At 44.0% G+C, this 13,723-nt stretch overlaps 1 protein-coding gene across 4 annotated transcripts in view; it reads right to left on the minus strand.

The window, feature by feature from the left end:
- SPEG (striated muscle enriched protein kinase) overlaps positions 1 to 13,723 on the minus strand; it is a 140,322-nt gene that overhangs the window by 29,842 nt on the left and 96,757 nt on the right. For all 4 annotated transcript variants that reach the window (XM_081944104.1, XM_081944106.1, XM_081944105.1 and 1 more), the window contains 8 exons: positions 9,496 to 9,619; positions 8,428 to 8,600; positions 8,007 to 8,119; positions 7,106 to 7,274; positions 6,674 to 6,767; positions 5,952 to 6,152; positions 4,211 to 4,271; positions 1,987 to 2,064 (listed from right to left, as the gene is read on the minus strand). In XM_081944104.1, coding sequence (XP_081800230.1) covers positions 1,987 to 2,064; positions 4,211 to 4,271; positions 5,952 to 6,152; positions 6,674 to 6,767; positions 7,106 to 7,274; positions 8,007 to 8,119; positions 8,428 to 8,600; positions 9,496 to 9,619 — 1,013 coding nt within the window. The remainder of the gene's footprint in view (positions 1 to 1,986; positions 2,065 to 4,210; positions 4,272 to 5,951; positions 6,153 to 6,673; positions 6,768 to 7,105; positions 7,275 to 8,006; positions 8,120 to 8,427; positions 8,601 to 9,495; positions 9,620 to 13,723) is intronic.

Raw genomic sequence — 13,723 nt, forward strand, 5'->3', positions numbered from 1 at the left:
ATCAAAATTGGAGAAAGTGATAGAAATTATCACTGATTTTGTTTCTCCCATATCTTCCTTATAGGAGGTTTTAATGCCAAACATTCTTTTACTAGAAAATCTCAGAAACTCCCTTATTAAACAACTTTTCATTTTTCCTCAGTATGTTGAACAATCTGAGCTCCTGCAATCTGACAAAAATGCTTTTGAACTATTCGTTTTCCATGCTTCAGGGCTAATTAACAGTTTCAAATCCACACTACCATTTCCATTTCTGGTATCCCAAAAATCTGATAATGGGAAAGAAAAAGCCCAAAACTGTGAATTGTGCCATAGGCAAGAAAACCTGGAAAAAAAAACAGGAGAAAAGGCCTTAGTTTCTTTCCTAAAAGAAAACTATTTATGATTGGCTATGTTTATATGTCAACCATTTGTGTGACTAATTCTAAAATCTGTTCCTGAAATTCCAAATGTGTAACATTAGCCCAAAATGTTGGTGTGCGTCTTTCTCTACTAGTTGTATTCAACCTTCATGAATTCTGTTTTTTCCCCACAGAATGCCTTCAATTTTTGCTAGTAAATACAAATTAATGGCAACTTGCCACAGAAGGTATAATTCCTATGACAGTTGAAATACTATTACTATGTTAACCTATCTTAGAAACATTTATAGGAAGAAAAAAATGGGGCATGGGTGAATAACATGGTGATGCCATTTCAGTGCTATCATTCATCAGAAAGCAGCCAAACTGGCAAAGGAAAATACATACTTCAATTCTTCCTACATATCAATTTAGCTTTTATCTGCAAACTTTAGCAATATAATTTGAGGCAATGGTTCATAAAAGTGGTTGCCATCTTGAAATGATAGGAGTACTGCAATGCCCCTGTTCCCAAAGGCCCACCTTCTTCTGTTTGATAGTCATGAGGTAAAATTTTAATGAGGTTTATTTTAAAAGCAAAAGCTTGCACAACAGCAGGTAATTTGATTACTTCTTCAATTTTTTTCCAGCCATTCAAGACCTGTTCTTTTTGCTTCTATTCAAATTACAATTCCTACCAAGCACTGTGTTCAGTCTTATTAAAAGGATAGGCCAGGGGTGTGGAATTTGTAGTCCTCTCTGCTTAATTTAAGACACCTCTGCTAAGAATCAGCTCATACATCTAGCAGTAGGAGTAATCTGTTGCTTCCCTGCTAACCCATAAGAGGAGATGAAAAAGCTCCAAAGGAAAAGCATATCATAAAATGAACAAAATGAATTAAACCACCTAGTTTGTGCCCCCTCAAATCCTCTCATCTAAGGCAATATAGCCCTAGAAATAAGGAGAGAGAGAAAAAACAGAAAACCATCATTTTGATTTATGCACAATTATTTTTTCAAAGGCAAAGTCTCATCATTAGCTTTGAAACCTTTGTTCTCAGAAAACAAGTTAACATTAACTTCTATTGGCTTTTATTTCCTATGCTGATCACAACTTTTTTACAGATCATTCACTAGCCTAGTATTCCTCAACTTTAAGATATGTGGACTTCAACTCCCAGAATTCCCCAGCCACAGTTCTGAAGTTAAGAAACACTGTCGGACAAGTGGCATGTCCCCAGCTAAAAGTAAATCCAGCCTACTTCTTCCTTTCACTAAACAATAAAGAGTAAGAGAAGCCACCCAAATCAAAAGCTTAGGGACGCAATAAGCTTTTCCAGATACTTCTGTGCAACTGAATTATTTATGGACTTGCCATGCCATGCATGGCTATTAGATTATAGTTAGCATCATGGCACCCTAGGGCATGTCCCTTTTGACATAAAGTTTCTCTGTGTGTAGTCAAAGGTGCTAGCCAACATAAGATTTAGCTGGCAATTTCCACTGCCTCTGCAGAGAGGAGAACTGCATTCACTGAATGAATGCAGTGAATATTTAGCCAGCCAGAGAATTATACTTTCATGCCAAAATAGGCTAAACATTCAGAAAACCAAGTAAGGCTTCAAGCATGCTGGAACAGACTCACCTTAATGTCAAGATGCAAGATGCCATTGCGGTGCAGGTAACAAATTCCCTCCAGGATCTGCCTCATGTAGCAGCGGATCTGGAGGGAGAATTGAAAAGACAAAAAACCAATGGCATTAGAAGTGTCCATGCAATCAAGTGTAACTCCATGTTCACTATCAAGCAAGCCGGTGCTTCCCCTTCCTATCCCTCACCCATCCAATACTTTGTGCTGAGACTGGTGCTGAGTTTACTTTGGTGGCCTAGCTGAAACCCTTTCCTGGAGGAGGAGGAGGAGGAGGAGGAGGAGGAGGAGGAGGAGGAGGAGGAGGAGGAGGAGGAGGAGAGGAATGAGGTGTTGCTTTTCCCCAGCTTTCTGCATTATTATCCTTTTGCAGGGATGTCAAACTGGTGGCCCACGGGCCAGATGCATCATACGCAGGCCACGCCCACCCCAGCAAAGGGGGAAACCGTCATGATACATCACGTGATGCAGTGGAGAAATTCATTTTTTAAACTACTGGTTCTGTGGGAGGGGCTTGGTGGGTGTGGCAGGAGAAGGTTACTGCAAAATCTCCATTCTCACCCCACTCCAGGGGAAGGTTACTGGAAAATCTCCATTCCCTCCCCACTCCAGGGGAAGGATATTGCAAAATCTCCATCCCTAACCCACTCCAAGGGAAGGATACTGCAAAATCTCCATTCCCACCTCACTCCAGGGGAAGGATACTGCAAAATCTCCATTGCCACCCTGCTCCAGGGAAAGGATACTGGAAAAACTCCATTCCCACCTCACTCCAAGGGAAGGATACTGCAAAATCTCCATTGCCACCCTGCTCCAGGGAAAGGATACTGCAAAATCTCCATTCCCACCCTGCTCCAGGGGAAGGATACTGCAAAATCTCCATTCCCACCCCACTCCAGAGGAGGGATACTGCAAAATCTCCATTCCTACCCCGTTCTGGGGACAGCCAAAGGTGGCATTTGCCGGTTCTCCAAACTACTCAAAATTTCCGCTACTGGTTCTCCAGAACCTGTCAGAACCTGCTAGATTTCACCCCTGGAAACATGATGCTGTGAGTTTGACACCCGTGTCCTTTTGGATAACCTGCCTGCAATTGGAGCAGGAACACTGTTCTAGTTTTGGTTTATCTGGAGAGACCTTTCCAAAATCCAATGCCAATGGAGTGCTCCTCTCCCCAAAATTCAAAATGAGGTGTCATCAGTAATACTAAATATCTCCATCTCTAAATTTCCATTCATAGGATGTAATTCATATGAAGTCACCAAAAGTTAAACTATTGTTGGGGATTAGTCAGAGGCAAATAACAAGCAAACTGCAATAACAATCCTCAATCATGACAAGGCAGAGGTTATGGTGGCGGGAACTTCATCCGGCATGAGAGATGGTATCACAATCCCTCTCATCACATTCATAATTTTGACAGAGAGAGAATGTGGGACTCAGCTGTGCCGAGATAGCCCAAATGCTTAATGCTTAAGTTCTAGTCACACTTCTTTTGGTATTTTGCAATATATACTATCAGTTTTAAGAGACAGTTTGGTGTAGTGTTTAAAGGAAGTGGATTAGAAAGCAGCGGATTGGCTGACTTTAGGCCAGCCACTACTTCCTCAGTCCTGGGAAGGGGGAATGGCAAATCACTTTGAAAAATATTGCTGCAAATTGCATAGACATGTCCAGGCAGTCACTAGAAGTCAAGACTAAATTGAGGGAGGGAGGGAGGGAGGGAGGGAACAAAAATTCCAAGGGTTTTTTATCTATTCCCAAACCCTAAGAGCTAAGTGACTCTGGATACTTAAAAGCCACATCAAAATTAAGATCCCTCTTGGGCTCTTGACCAGATCTTTCTGGCACTGAAAGTAGAGCAGGTGGTGTTCAGAAATTGGATCTTCTCTAAACTACATGCGTTATAGTGATATATCAAGTATTTTCTTTGTTCTCTCTTTTTTGCACAAGATAAAACATCTTTTTAAATGTACTAATGGATGGTTACTATAGATCTATTAATCCTGAATATATTCTGACACAGGAAGATTATCTGCATGATTTGTGTTGTGATTTGGCACAAAAGGCTCTTTTGCATTTTCAATTTACTGCAAACTACCTGGGATGCTTTATTGGCAAAGACTGTGGTGATTTGTTTTTTTAATTAATAAATCCCATGACAGTGAACAGGTAGAAAAGCTTAGGAGAATCTATATTGATTATCTGAGCTGGCACTTACTTCAGATTCGCTCACAGAGGACTTCCTCGCAATGCGCTCAAGCAGTTCGTCTCCAGTGCAGCTAAAGCATCCATTAAAGAAAACAGTAGGTTTTAAAAGTCAGTGTGGATGATTTTAAAAGTACTGTGGATGATGTATTTGCTGTGTGGACTGTACACCGCCCCGAGTCCATTTTGGGAGAGGGGGCGGTCTAGAAGTGCAAAGAAAGAAAGAAATAATAATAATAGTGACCCGTTTCCCTTGGCAATATCCTAAATTATAGATGCTTAAAAATGTCAGGACCAGCGAAAGCCTATCCAGGAGTTCTCCACATACTCTTACCTAAATGATACCAAAACAGTCAACCTTGAATTTCAACCTTGAAATCCTCAGCAGGCACTCAAACGTCATTTGTGGGATGAAGTCTGGGGCTTCCTTGTCTGCTCAATGTATACAGGAAACAATTCTAGAGTGGGGCCAATGAACTGGAGTAGCTTTTCAAGGTTTCTTAGAAGAGAATAACAGAGTGGGAAGGGATCTTGTAGGTCATCTAGTTCAACCCCTTGCTCAAGCAGGAGACCTTATATCAATTCTTGATAAATGCAGTCCATTCGCTCCTTGAAAGCTTCCAGTAATGAAGCTCCCACAACTTCCGAAGGCAAGCTGTTCCATTGGTTGATTGTTCTCACTGTCAGAAGATTTCTCCTTATTTCTAGGTTGAATCTTGCCTTGATCAGCTTTCATCCATTATTCCTCATCTGGCCTTCAGATGCTTCGGAAAATAGCTTGACCACTTCCTCTCTGTGGCAGCCCCTCAAATATTGGAACACTGCTATCATGCCACCCCTGGTCCTTCCCTTCACTAGACGAGCCATGCCCAGTTTTTGCAACCGTTCTTCATATGTTTTAGCCCCCAGCCCCCTCATCATCCTTGTTGCTCTTCTCTGCACTTTTTCTAGAGTCTCAACATCTCTTTTGTAGTGTTGTGACCAAAGCTGGACGCAGTATTCTAGGTGTAGTCTTACTAAGGTAAGGTTTCCCCAAGCCATAATCAAAGAGAAATGAATGCCAGGCCAGACTATAATCAGATTAACAAGAAAAACCCCCCAAAGAAAGTAAGAGATAACAGAAGGAAATATTCCTTCTTAGCAAAAAAATTATACAATAAGGGGGTCTGGTTTAGGTGGCTGTTACCAGAAGGCATGTTGATTTTCTGGGAGGGCAGTAGAATTAGAATCAACACAGTAGTGGAAGCAGAGGCTTTCACTAAAAAACACAGTGCTCTCTTAGGTGAAATGGGGGATGTTACACAAGAAACAAAGGAGGGAGGGGCTGAGGCTCTGCCAGTGGACGGGGGGGGGGAGGATGGGACAACTAGAAGACTCAGATCACAAGTGATTTGAAACATTATTGCAATTATTGTTACAATGTACCTTTATGGAAGTGATACAAAACAAAATGATTGAAACATACTGATGATTTTGTGTTAAACTCAAAACTGCTAATACCTATGTAGATGTTGATATTTTTCTATTTTTGTTTGTAAAAGTTGTGAGACCTGGGAGGGCTTCTCCCCACCGCACGATGTAGCTGTCAAAATGTTCTATAACCTTTTAACCCTTTTTCCCTGTAAAACTTTTAAAATCAATAAAATTTGAACAATAAAAAAGAAAAACCCCAATCTTGCTCATTGTGGCCTCAAAACAGGCTATTGCCCAGATCATTGCACTGCCTACACGGCCTTACAACTGAAAGAGGATACAGCTCAGTAACGATGATGAGGGCATTCCTCTTCTCAAAGGCATCATGGAAGTACACAATACGTTCATGGTCCAACTGAGCTAAAATGCCCAGCTCACGACGGGCTGATTTTTTGGCTTTGGCCCGGCATGGGATGAACTTCGCAGCAAAAGCCAAGCCGGTGCTTTTCTGGGTCACTCGCCGAACGTATGAGAAGGCTCCCCTAGAAAACAGGACATCGTGAAACATCAGGCAACTTTATTCCTTCTTGCTGTGCTCATTTTTACCAAGCCCTGTCACTCTACGTCTGGCTCCAGGCCAAGGAAGGGGAAGATAAAGTGAAAAGATGGGGGAGTCGAGCAAAAGGTTATGTTCAACTTAGATGGAGATTTGATACAGAAATGAGGAGCATTGCTTAGAAGAGAACAAAATCCAGGTTATCCAGCCCTTACTAAGACGCTTCTGAAAGATTTCACGTAAATATTTTTCTCTCCAACGTGTCACATTCATTAATATGTCACATTGATTGATAGCTCTGCCATCCACTGTTTTATGTCTTTAGAATGATTTGGAAGGAGGGGGGTTGTTGGCACCCCCTAAGCTTTGGAGCCCTAGGCCAGTGCCTACTTGGCTTTAGCCTAAACCTGTCTCCATCTCCATCCCTATTTAAAAAAAGTCCCAACCCAACTAGTCACAGTTGCTGCCTGTCTTATCTTCCTCGTTTTCATTCCCTCTTTCTCTCACCTGCAGATCTCCTCATGGGCATCATAATAGTCAGCAAGACGGCGGGCTGTGTGTGACTCTTCTTCTGCTCGTGCAGCATCCGAATCTGGTATGGCTGAAAATCAATAAGACATCAAAGTGGTAAAGGAGAGATATGCAAGAGATCTGTCATCAGTCACTCTGCAGGTAAAACTAAGATATTTAGGTGTTTCCACATAAACCTAATCATCTGCCCTTAATAAAAACAATCGGAACTTTTGCCTTCCAAATTCCAGTCTTGAGCATCTAATTTCAATAAGTGACCTCAAAAACATTGGGACTGATTAAAGCAGCAAAAAGCGTAGACTTTCCTGATATCTACCATGGTCCAGGAGCAACTGGGAAACAAAGCTGTTTGCCTATTCTTGGTGTCCAGGGCTTCCAACGATGCTCATCCCTATTAGTATCACATACCTGCATGAACCACAAGTTCAGCCTTGCAAGACACTTCTCCAGCCAGGTTGCGTGCAGTACATGTGTAGACTCCACTGTCCTGCTCTGTTGTGTTCAGCACAACTAAAGAGCATTCACTTTCCTCATATACGAAGCTCAGGTGGTTACTTTCAGTCAGGAGCACCTGATTCTAATGGAGATAGATTTGGGAGACAAAGGACTTGTAAAAAAAACAGTCTGGAACAGAGGATCTCCAACCTTGGCAACTTTAAGCCTGGGGGACTTCAATTCCCAGAATTCTCCAGCCAGCTTTAGAAGCCAACCATATACCAGACCTACAGGACACGGGAGGGGCCGGAGCTCTGCTGGCGGGGGGAGAAGGGGCAATACCAAGAAAACTCAGATCACAAAAATGAGCAAGAAAATCTGCTTGATATAAATTGATTGAAATCATTTGAAGATAAAAGTTTATATGCTGACAAAATATTATTTAGTATTAAATTAATCTATGTATAAGTGGAAATTATGAGCACGGAGGGAGGGGACACCTCCTACATATTGTGACTGCCAAAATTTGTAACTTATTCCACCACGCCTTTCCTTTTTATTTTTTAAAAAACCAATAAAACTTTGTTTAAAAAAAAAAGAAGCCAACCAAATAATACTTCCTCTGTATTGGTATTTTGACAGGGCAGGTGATGAAATAGCTCAGCCTGGCTGTTAACAAAAAAAAAAAACTATGCCAATCCAAAAAAAAAAAATCTGGAATGAACTAAGATGAATGCATCTAAGATCATCTGGGAAGGAAACAGGCCCTGCCAGTTAACATTGAGAGGCATCATCAAGAACTTCTTAAAATCTGAGAACATTCTGCAGGTATTCTTAACCCAAAAAATCTTCTCAAAATTGGATACATATTCACCTTGTACCACATAATATCTGGAATTGGTTTGCCTTCTACTACCACTGCGAACTGTGGTGTTTCACCTATTCGAACTTCGATATCTTCCATGATTGATTCAAAACGTGGTGCCTCTGGAAACAGGAAAAAAAAACATACTCAGCTGGACCAGGGAGAAGTTTGCCAGAAAGATTCTCACTCCTTTCCATGGGGAGTATTGTCCTGCAATGTGTGAAAGTTCAGGGCTTTACTAACCAATAGGACCAGGAATCTCTCATAGTTGGTGACTCTGTACTTGTGACGTGAGTTTGTAGGGTGTGCATGCCATAACCCTACTTATGCACTACACAATAGTTTGAAAAGCAGCCCTCTCCTAATAACTTGATTAAAAACGGTCATGGGACAGTCTTCAGATGGAATGAAGTGGGATGATCTCCCATACCTGCCAGCTCCACGCTGATGAAGCCATGATCATATCCATGCTGGTTGCTCACCTCGCAGGTTATTTCCCCCACATCTCCCCTTCCCACCCGGAGGAATCGCAAGGTGTGCTGATCATCATCAGGCATGCTCATCTCACAGTTGGGATCACCATCCTTGAGCACTATGCCAGCCCTGGGAGGAAGAAGGAAGAAGAAGAGTTTTTGGTAGAAAGCAACTGTGTTCAACATGTATCCTGTTTTTCAGCCTCTTCCATAAGCAGCAGGCTTCCACCAATGTCCCTTGGTGGACAAATATCACCACTTGACTTTAGGCTGTGGAACCTAATTGTAACTTCTCCTTTCACATGTTCCAAAACACACAGGGTTTCCAATCATCTTGGAAAGCCCATCTAATTAATTCCACAACTAACTTGGTCCATATTCCGGGAGAAACGCTGCACAATAGCTTCACAGCATTTCTCTGGAGCTGTAGGATGGTGTTACTTCCAAAAGTCTTGCCTTATGCTGTCTCCTCTCCTTCAATTTATACTCTTTGTCCAGAAGCCAAGGGGGACACAGTACCTTGACTGGGGGAATGCGGACCCCTACTTCTGTGCCAAACAGAGTAGTGACAGTGGTGGGCTTTTCCCGCCTCCTTCCCATAAAAAGCTAACAAAAAATGTAAAAACAGATTATGGGATGCAACTAGCTCCACTTTTTTGGCACTCCACCTTTGGCTAAATAAAGTGCTGGCTGCTACATGAAGGGGAAGGAGAAGGAGAAGGGGGTGGGGGGGACAATTGCTAAGCATTTTACAGCAACCTCAAGTTGATAACTATAGCAAGGAGGCAAACATCAACATGGAAGAGGCTTGAAGCTTCGTATGTATGGAAGCTCAGCAGTAAGAACACAATTCACGATTCTTCTATATTTTAAGAACCTAAAAAGTATCTTCCCTTGGATCTTTGCCTCCCTTCTGCAAAGATGCTTAACAGTTTTTCTGTCATCTCTAGCAGCTTCTGAGCCTCCTGCACACTCACCTGGGCAACTGTGAAGTAGACTTAAAATATATTGGGCGGCTGACTTACCTCCTCCAGGTGACAGCAGCCTCAACGTGGTTGAGAGTTATAGTGATGGAAACCGACTGTGCCTCTACTGCAAACACCACATCTGGCTTGTCCAAGATTATAGGGGCCTCTGCCATATACGGACCTGGGAACACAACCCATCACATTAGAGCCCCCAGCACAGATCCAAGAAATTCTACACAATCACCGCAGGGAGAGATTTCATGCTTCTCAATTTGCTGGGGTACATTTCCTTGAACTGTATATTAAATGAAGTTCATCTACGATACCACTTCCATATACACGTAGTCCTTGACGTACGACCACAACTGAGCCAAAAATTCTGTTACAGAGTGAGACATTTGTCATGTGAGTTTTGACTCATTTTACGACCTTTCTTGCCTCGGTTATTAAGTGAATCACTGCAGTTGGTAAGTTAGTAACCTTGTTGTTAAATGAACCTGCCTTCCCCATTGATTTTGCTTGTCAGAAAGTCACAAAATCTGATCGCGTGACCGAGGAATGCCAAGCATCCGAATTTTGAACATATGACCATGGGTATGCTACAGTGGTCAAAAGTCACTTTCCTCAGTGCTATTGTAACTTTGAACAGTCACTAAATGAACTATTATAAGTCAATAGCATTCCCTTTTCTTAGCCACTGGGCCTGAATCACCTTTCTTAGATCAGATTGTACCAAAGGCATTCTTAAATAGCATCTCAGCCAAATGCTGCAATGGGTAGACTTCTTTCCATTCTTATATAAAACTTGTATTGCATGAAGAATGTTCTTCACAACTTTTCCCAATAGGACACGTTCCAGATGTGTTGGGGACACTGGCTAGGAATTCTGGGAAGTGTAGTCTGACACATTTGAAGGACACCACTTGGAATCACTGGTTTTAGCAAACGTTTTTAAAAGATCCATTTGAAAAACAATATTATTGTGACAGGATTTTAGAAACAATGGTTTACTACTAAAAAGGTCCTGCTTATAATGCTGACCACTCCTCTTGATAATTTAATATTCAACTACCAATAGGAATACATTTCACAAATAGAAATAATTTAACATCCATCTTCCCTGGTAGGAAAGAAAACTTTCTATCTTGAAACAGACAGTTGGATCAACCCCAAAGCAAGCCAGACATAAATTATTCTTTTGCTTATGGTGGTTACAGATTTAGAGCCTCCAGTGACTTATAATTTTTCCTATAAAACCAAGGCTTTTGGAGCGGCAAGTGTTCTCAAAAAATCTGAGGGCTGTCATCAACTTCATATTGCAACAAAAGAACAGCGAGCAAGTTTCTCTGAAGAAGGCGTCCACAGCCTTTTGTATGAAATCCTGCTTGTTGGTTTGTTTGTTTATTGGATTTATATGCCGCCCTACTCCCAAAGGACTCAGGGCGGCATACAACATTTAAAAAAAAACACGTATTACAAAAGTTAAACAGGAAATTAAATAAAGTATCCAAAAACAAACCCAATTAATATTAACAATAAAATTTTAAAAAATAAATTAAAATTAATTAAATTAATCATATATTTTATTCTGTTCAGGCCAGGCCGGCTTGCTGGAAAAGCCAACTTTTTAGGGCACGTCGGAAGGACCAGAGGTCGGGGATTATGCGAAGCTCCGGGGGGCAGCTCATTCCAGAGGGAAGGCACTCCCACAGAGAAGGCTCTCCCCCTGGGGGTCGCTAGCCGACACTGCCTGGCCGACAGCACCCTGAGGAGGCCAACTCTGTAGGATTGCACTGGACGGTGGAAGGCTACCAGTGGCAGTAGGTGGTCTCACAAGTACCCTGGGCCTAAGCCATGGAGCGCTTTAAAGATCATAATTAACACCTTGAATCGCACCCGGAAAACAACTGGCAACCAGTGCAGGCCGCCTAAAAGGGGTGTAACATGGGAGCACCTAGGTACCCCCATGACAACCCGCGTGGCCGCATTCTGGACCAGCTGAAGCCTCCGGGTGCTCTTCAAGGGCAGCCCCATGTAGAGAGCGTTACAGTACAGGCAAGAAAGGACGAGGGCATGAATGATTGTGCACAGAGCACCCCGATCCAGGAAGGGGCGCAACTGATAAAATCCCCCCCTGGTGACGGCCATCAGGTGTTCTTCTAAACTAAGCCGCATGTCCAGGGGGACTCCCAGATTGCGGGCCCTCTCTGAGGGGGCTAAAATTTCTCCCCCTATCATCAAAGATGGAACAAAATGCACAAATCAGGATGACGGAAACCACAGCCACTGTCTTGGAGGGATTGAGCTTGAGCCTGTTCCTCCCCATCCAGATCCGCACAGCCTCCAGGCATCAGGACATTACGTCGAGGGCATCGTTTGGGTGGTTTGGGGTAGAGATGAAAAGTTGGGTATCATCAGCATATTGATGATACCGTACCCCAAAATCACGGATGATCTCGCCCAGCGGTTTCATATATATGTTGAACAGGAGGGGTGAGAGAACCGACCCCTGGGGCACCCCACAAGTGACGCGCCTTGGGGTCGCTCCCTGTCCTCCAGTCAACACGAACTGCAACCGATCCGACAGGTAGGAGGAGAACCACCGTAAAACGGTCCCCCACCACTCCCAACCCCCCGAGTTGTTGCAGTAGGATACCATGGTCGATGGTATCGAAAACTGCCGAGAGGTCTAATAGGACCAGGACAGAGGAGCAGCCCCTGTCCCAGGCCACCAGAGATCATCAACCAATGCAACCAATGCCATCTCCGTGCTATACCCGGGCCTGAAACCCGACTGAAACGGATCCAGGTAGGCAGCTTCATCCAGGTACAAAGCAAAGGTTGGAGATTGGACGATAGTTGGCTAAAGAAGCTGGGCCCAGGGAAGGCTTCTTAAGGAGGGGCCTCACCACTGCCTCCTTCAAGGCGGTGGGAAAGAACCCCTCTCTCAGTGAAGTGTTGGTAATCGCCTGGAGCCACCCTCGTGTCACCTCCCGGAAAGCCGAAACTAACCAAGAGGGACATGGGTCCAGCACACAAGTAGCAGCACTGAGTCTCCCCATAATCCTGTCCATGCCCTAAGGGGTTACACGGTCAAACTCATCCCAGATAGTCTCCACAAGATTCATCCCTGTCAACTTGCCCGAATCTACCCAGTCAGAGTCCAAGCCTGTCTGGATCTGAGCGATTTTATCCTGCAGATACTGAACAAATTCTTCAGCCCTACCCTGCAAGGGGTCTTTCCCAGTTCCTTGGTTAAGTAAGGAGCGGGTCACCCTAAACAGGGCGGCTGGGCAGTTATCTGCAGACGCGATAAGAGTAGAAAAATGTTGCCATTTTGCCGCTTTTATTGCCACTACGTAGGATTTAATATGAATTCTTACTAGTGTTCAATCAGATTTGGACCGGCTGGCCCTCCAGCCACTCTCTAGGTGTCTTTTCCAGTGTTTCATCTCCCAGAGCTCCTCGGTAAACCAAGGAGCTACCCGGGATCGACACCGGGTTAGAAGCCACAAAGGCACAACAGGATCCAAGGCCCCAGTGGCCGCCCTATCCCAGGCTTCCACTAGGGCTTCGGTCAAGCTGTGAGCAAGGGATTCAGGAAAAGTCCCAAGCTCAATCAGGAACTTTTCAAGGTCCATCAGGCGCCTGGGGCGGAACCATCTAGTTAGTTCCGCCTCCCTGCAGCGAGGGGTAGCAGTATGGAAGTCAAGCCTGATGAGGAAATGACCAGACCATGACAAGAATTGGATAGAAATATCCCCTAAATCTAGATCATTCATCCACTGCCCAGAGACAAAAATCAGGTCGAGGGTGTGTCCCCTGTTATGGGTGGGGTCTTGAATTAACTGAGTTAGGTCCATAGCCATCATGGAAGCCATGAACTCCCGAGCTGACTCGGATGTCTCGCCAATGGAAGGCAGATTGAAATCCCCCAGGATTATAAGCCTGGGGAAATCAACCACCAATCCAGCTAACATATCCAGCAGCTCCGGCAGGGCCGATGAAACGTAGCAGGGAGACAGATACGTAACAAAAAGGCCCACCTGAACTCCAAGGCCCCATTTCACAAAAAGGGGCTCACACCCGCCTATCTGAGGCACAGTGACCTCCTGAAGTCCGAAACTTTCCCTAATAACCACCGCCACCCTCCCGCCCCTGCCCTGGGCTCTCGGCTGGTGAAACCCCCGGAAGCCTGGTGGGCATAATTCACTAAGGGGAACACCCCCCTCATGGCCCAACCAGGTCTCCGTAATGCATGCCAGGTCTGCTCTACTCTCTTGTA

The sequence above is a fragment of the Natrix helvetica genome, assembly GCF_964273705.1.
Source record: "Natrix helvetica genome assembly, chromosome: 1".
Lineage (NCBI taxonomy): Eukaryota > Metazoa > Chordata > Lepidosauria > Squamata > Natricidae > Natrix > Natrix helvetica.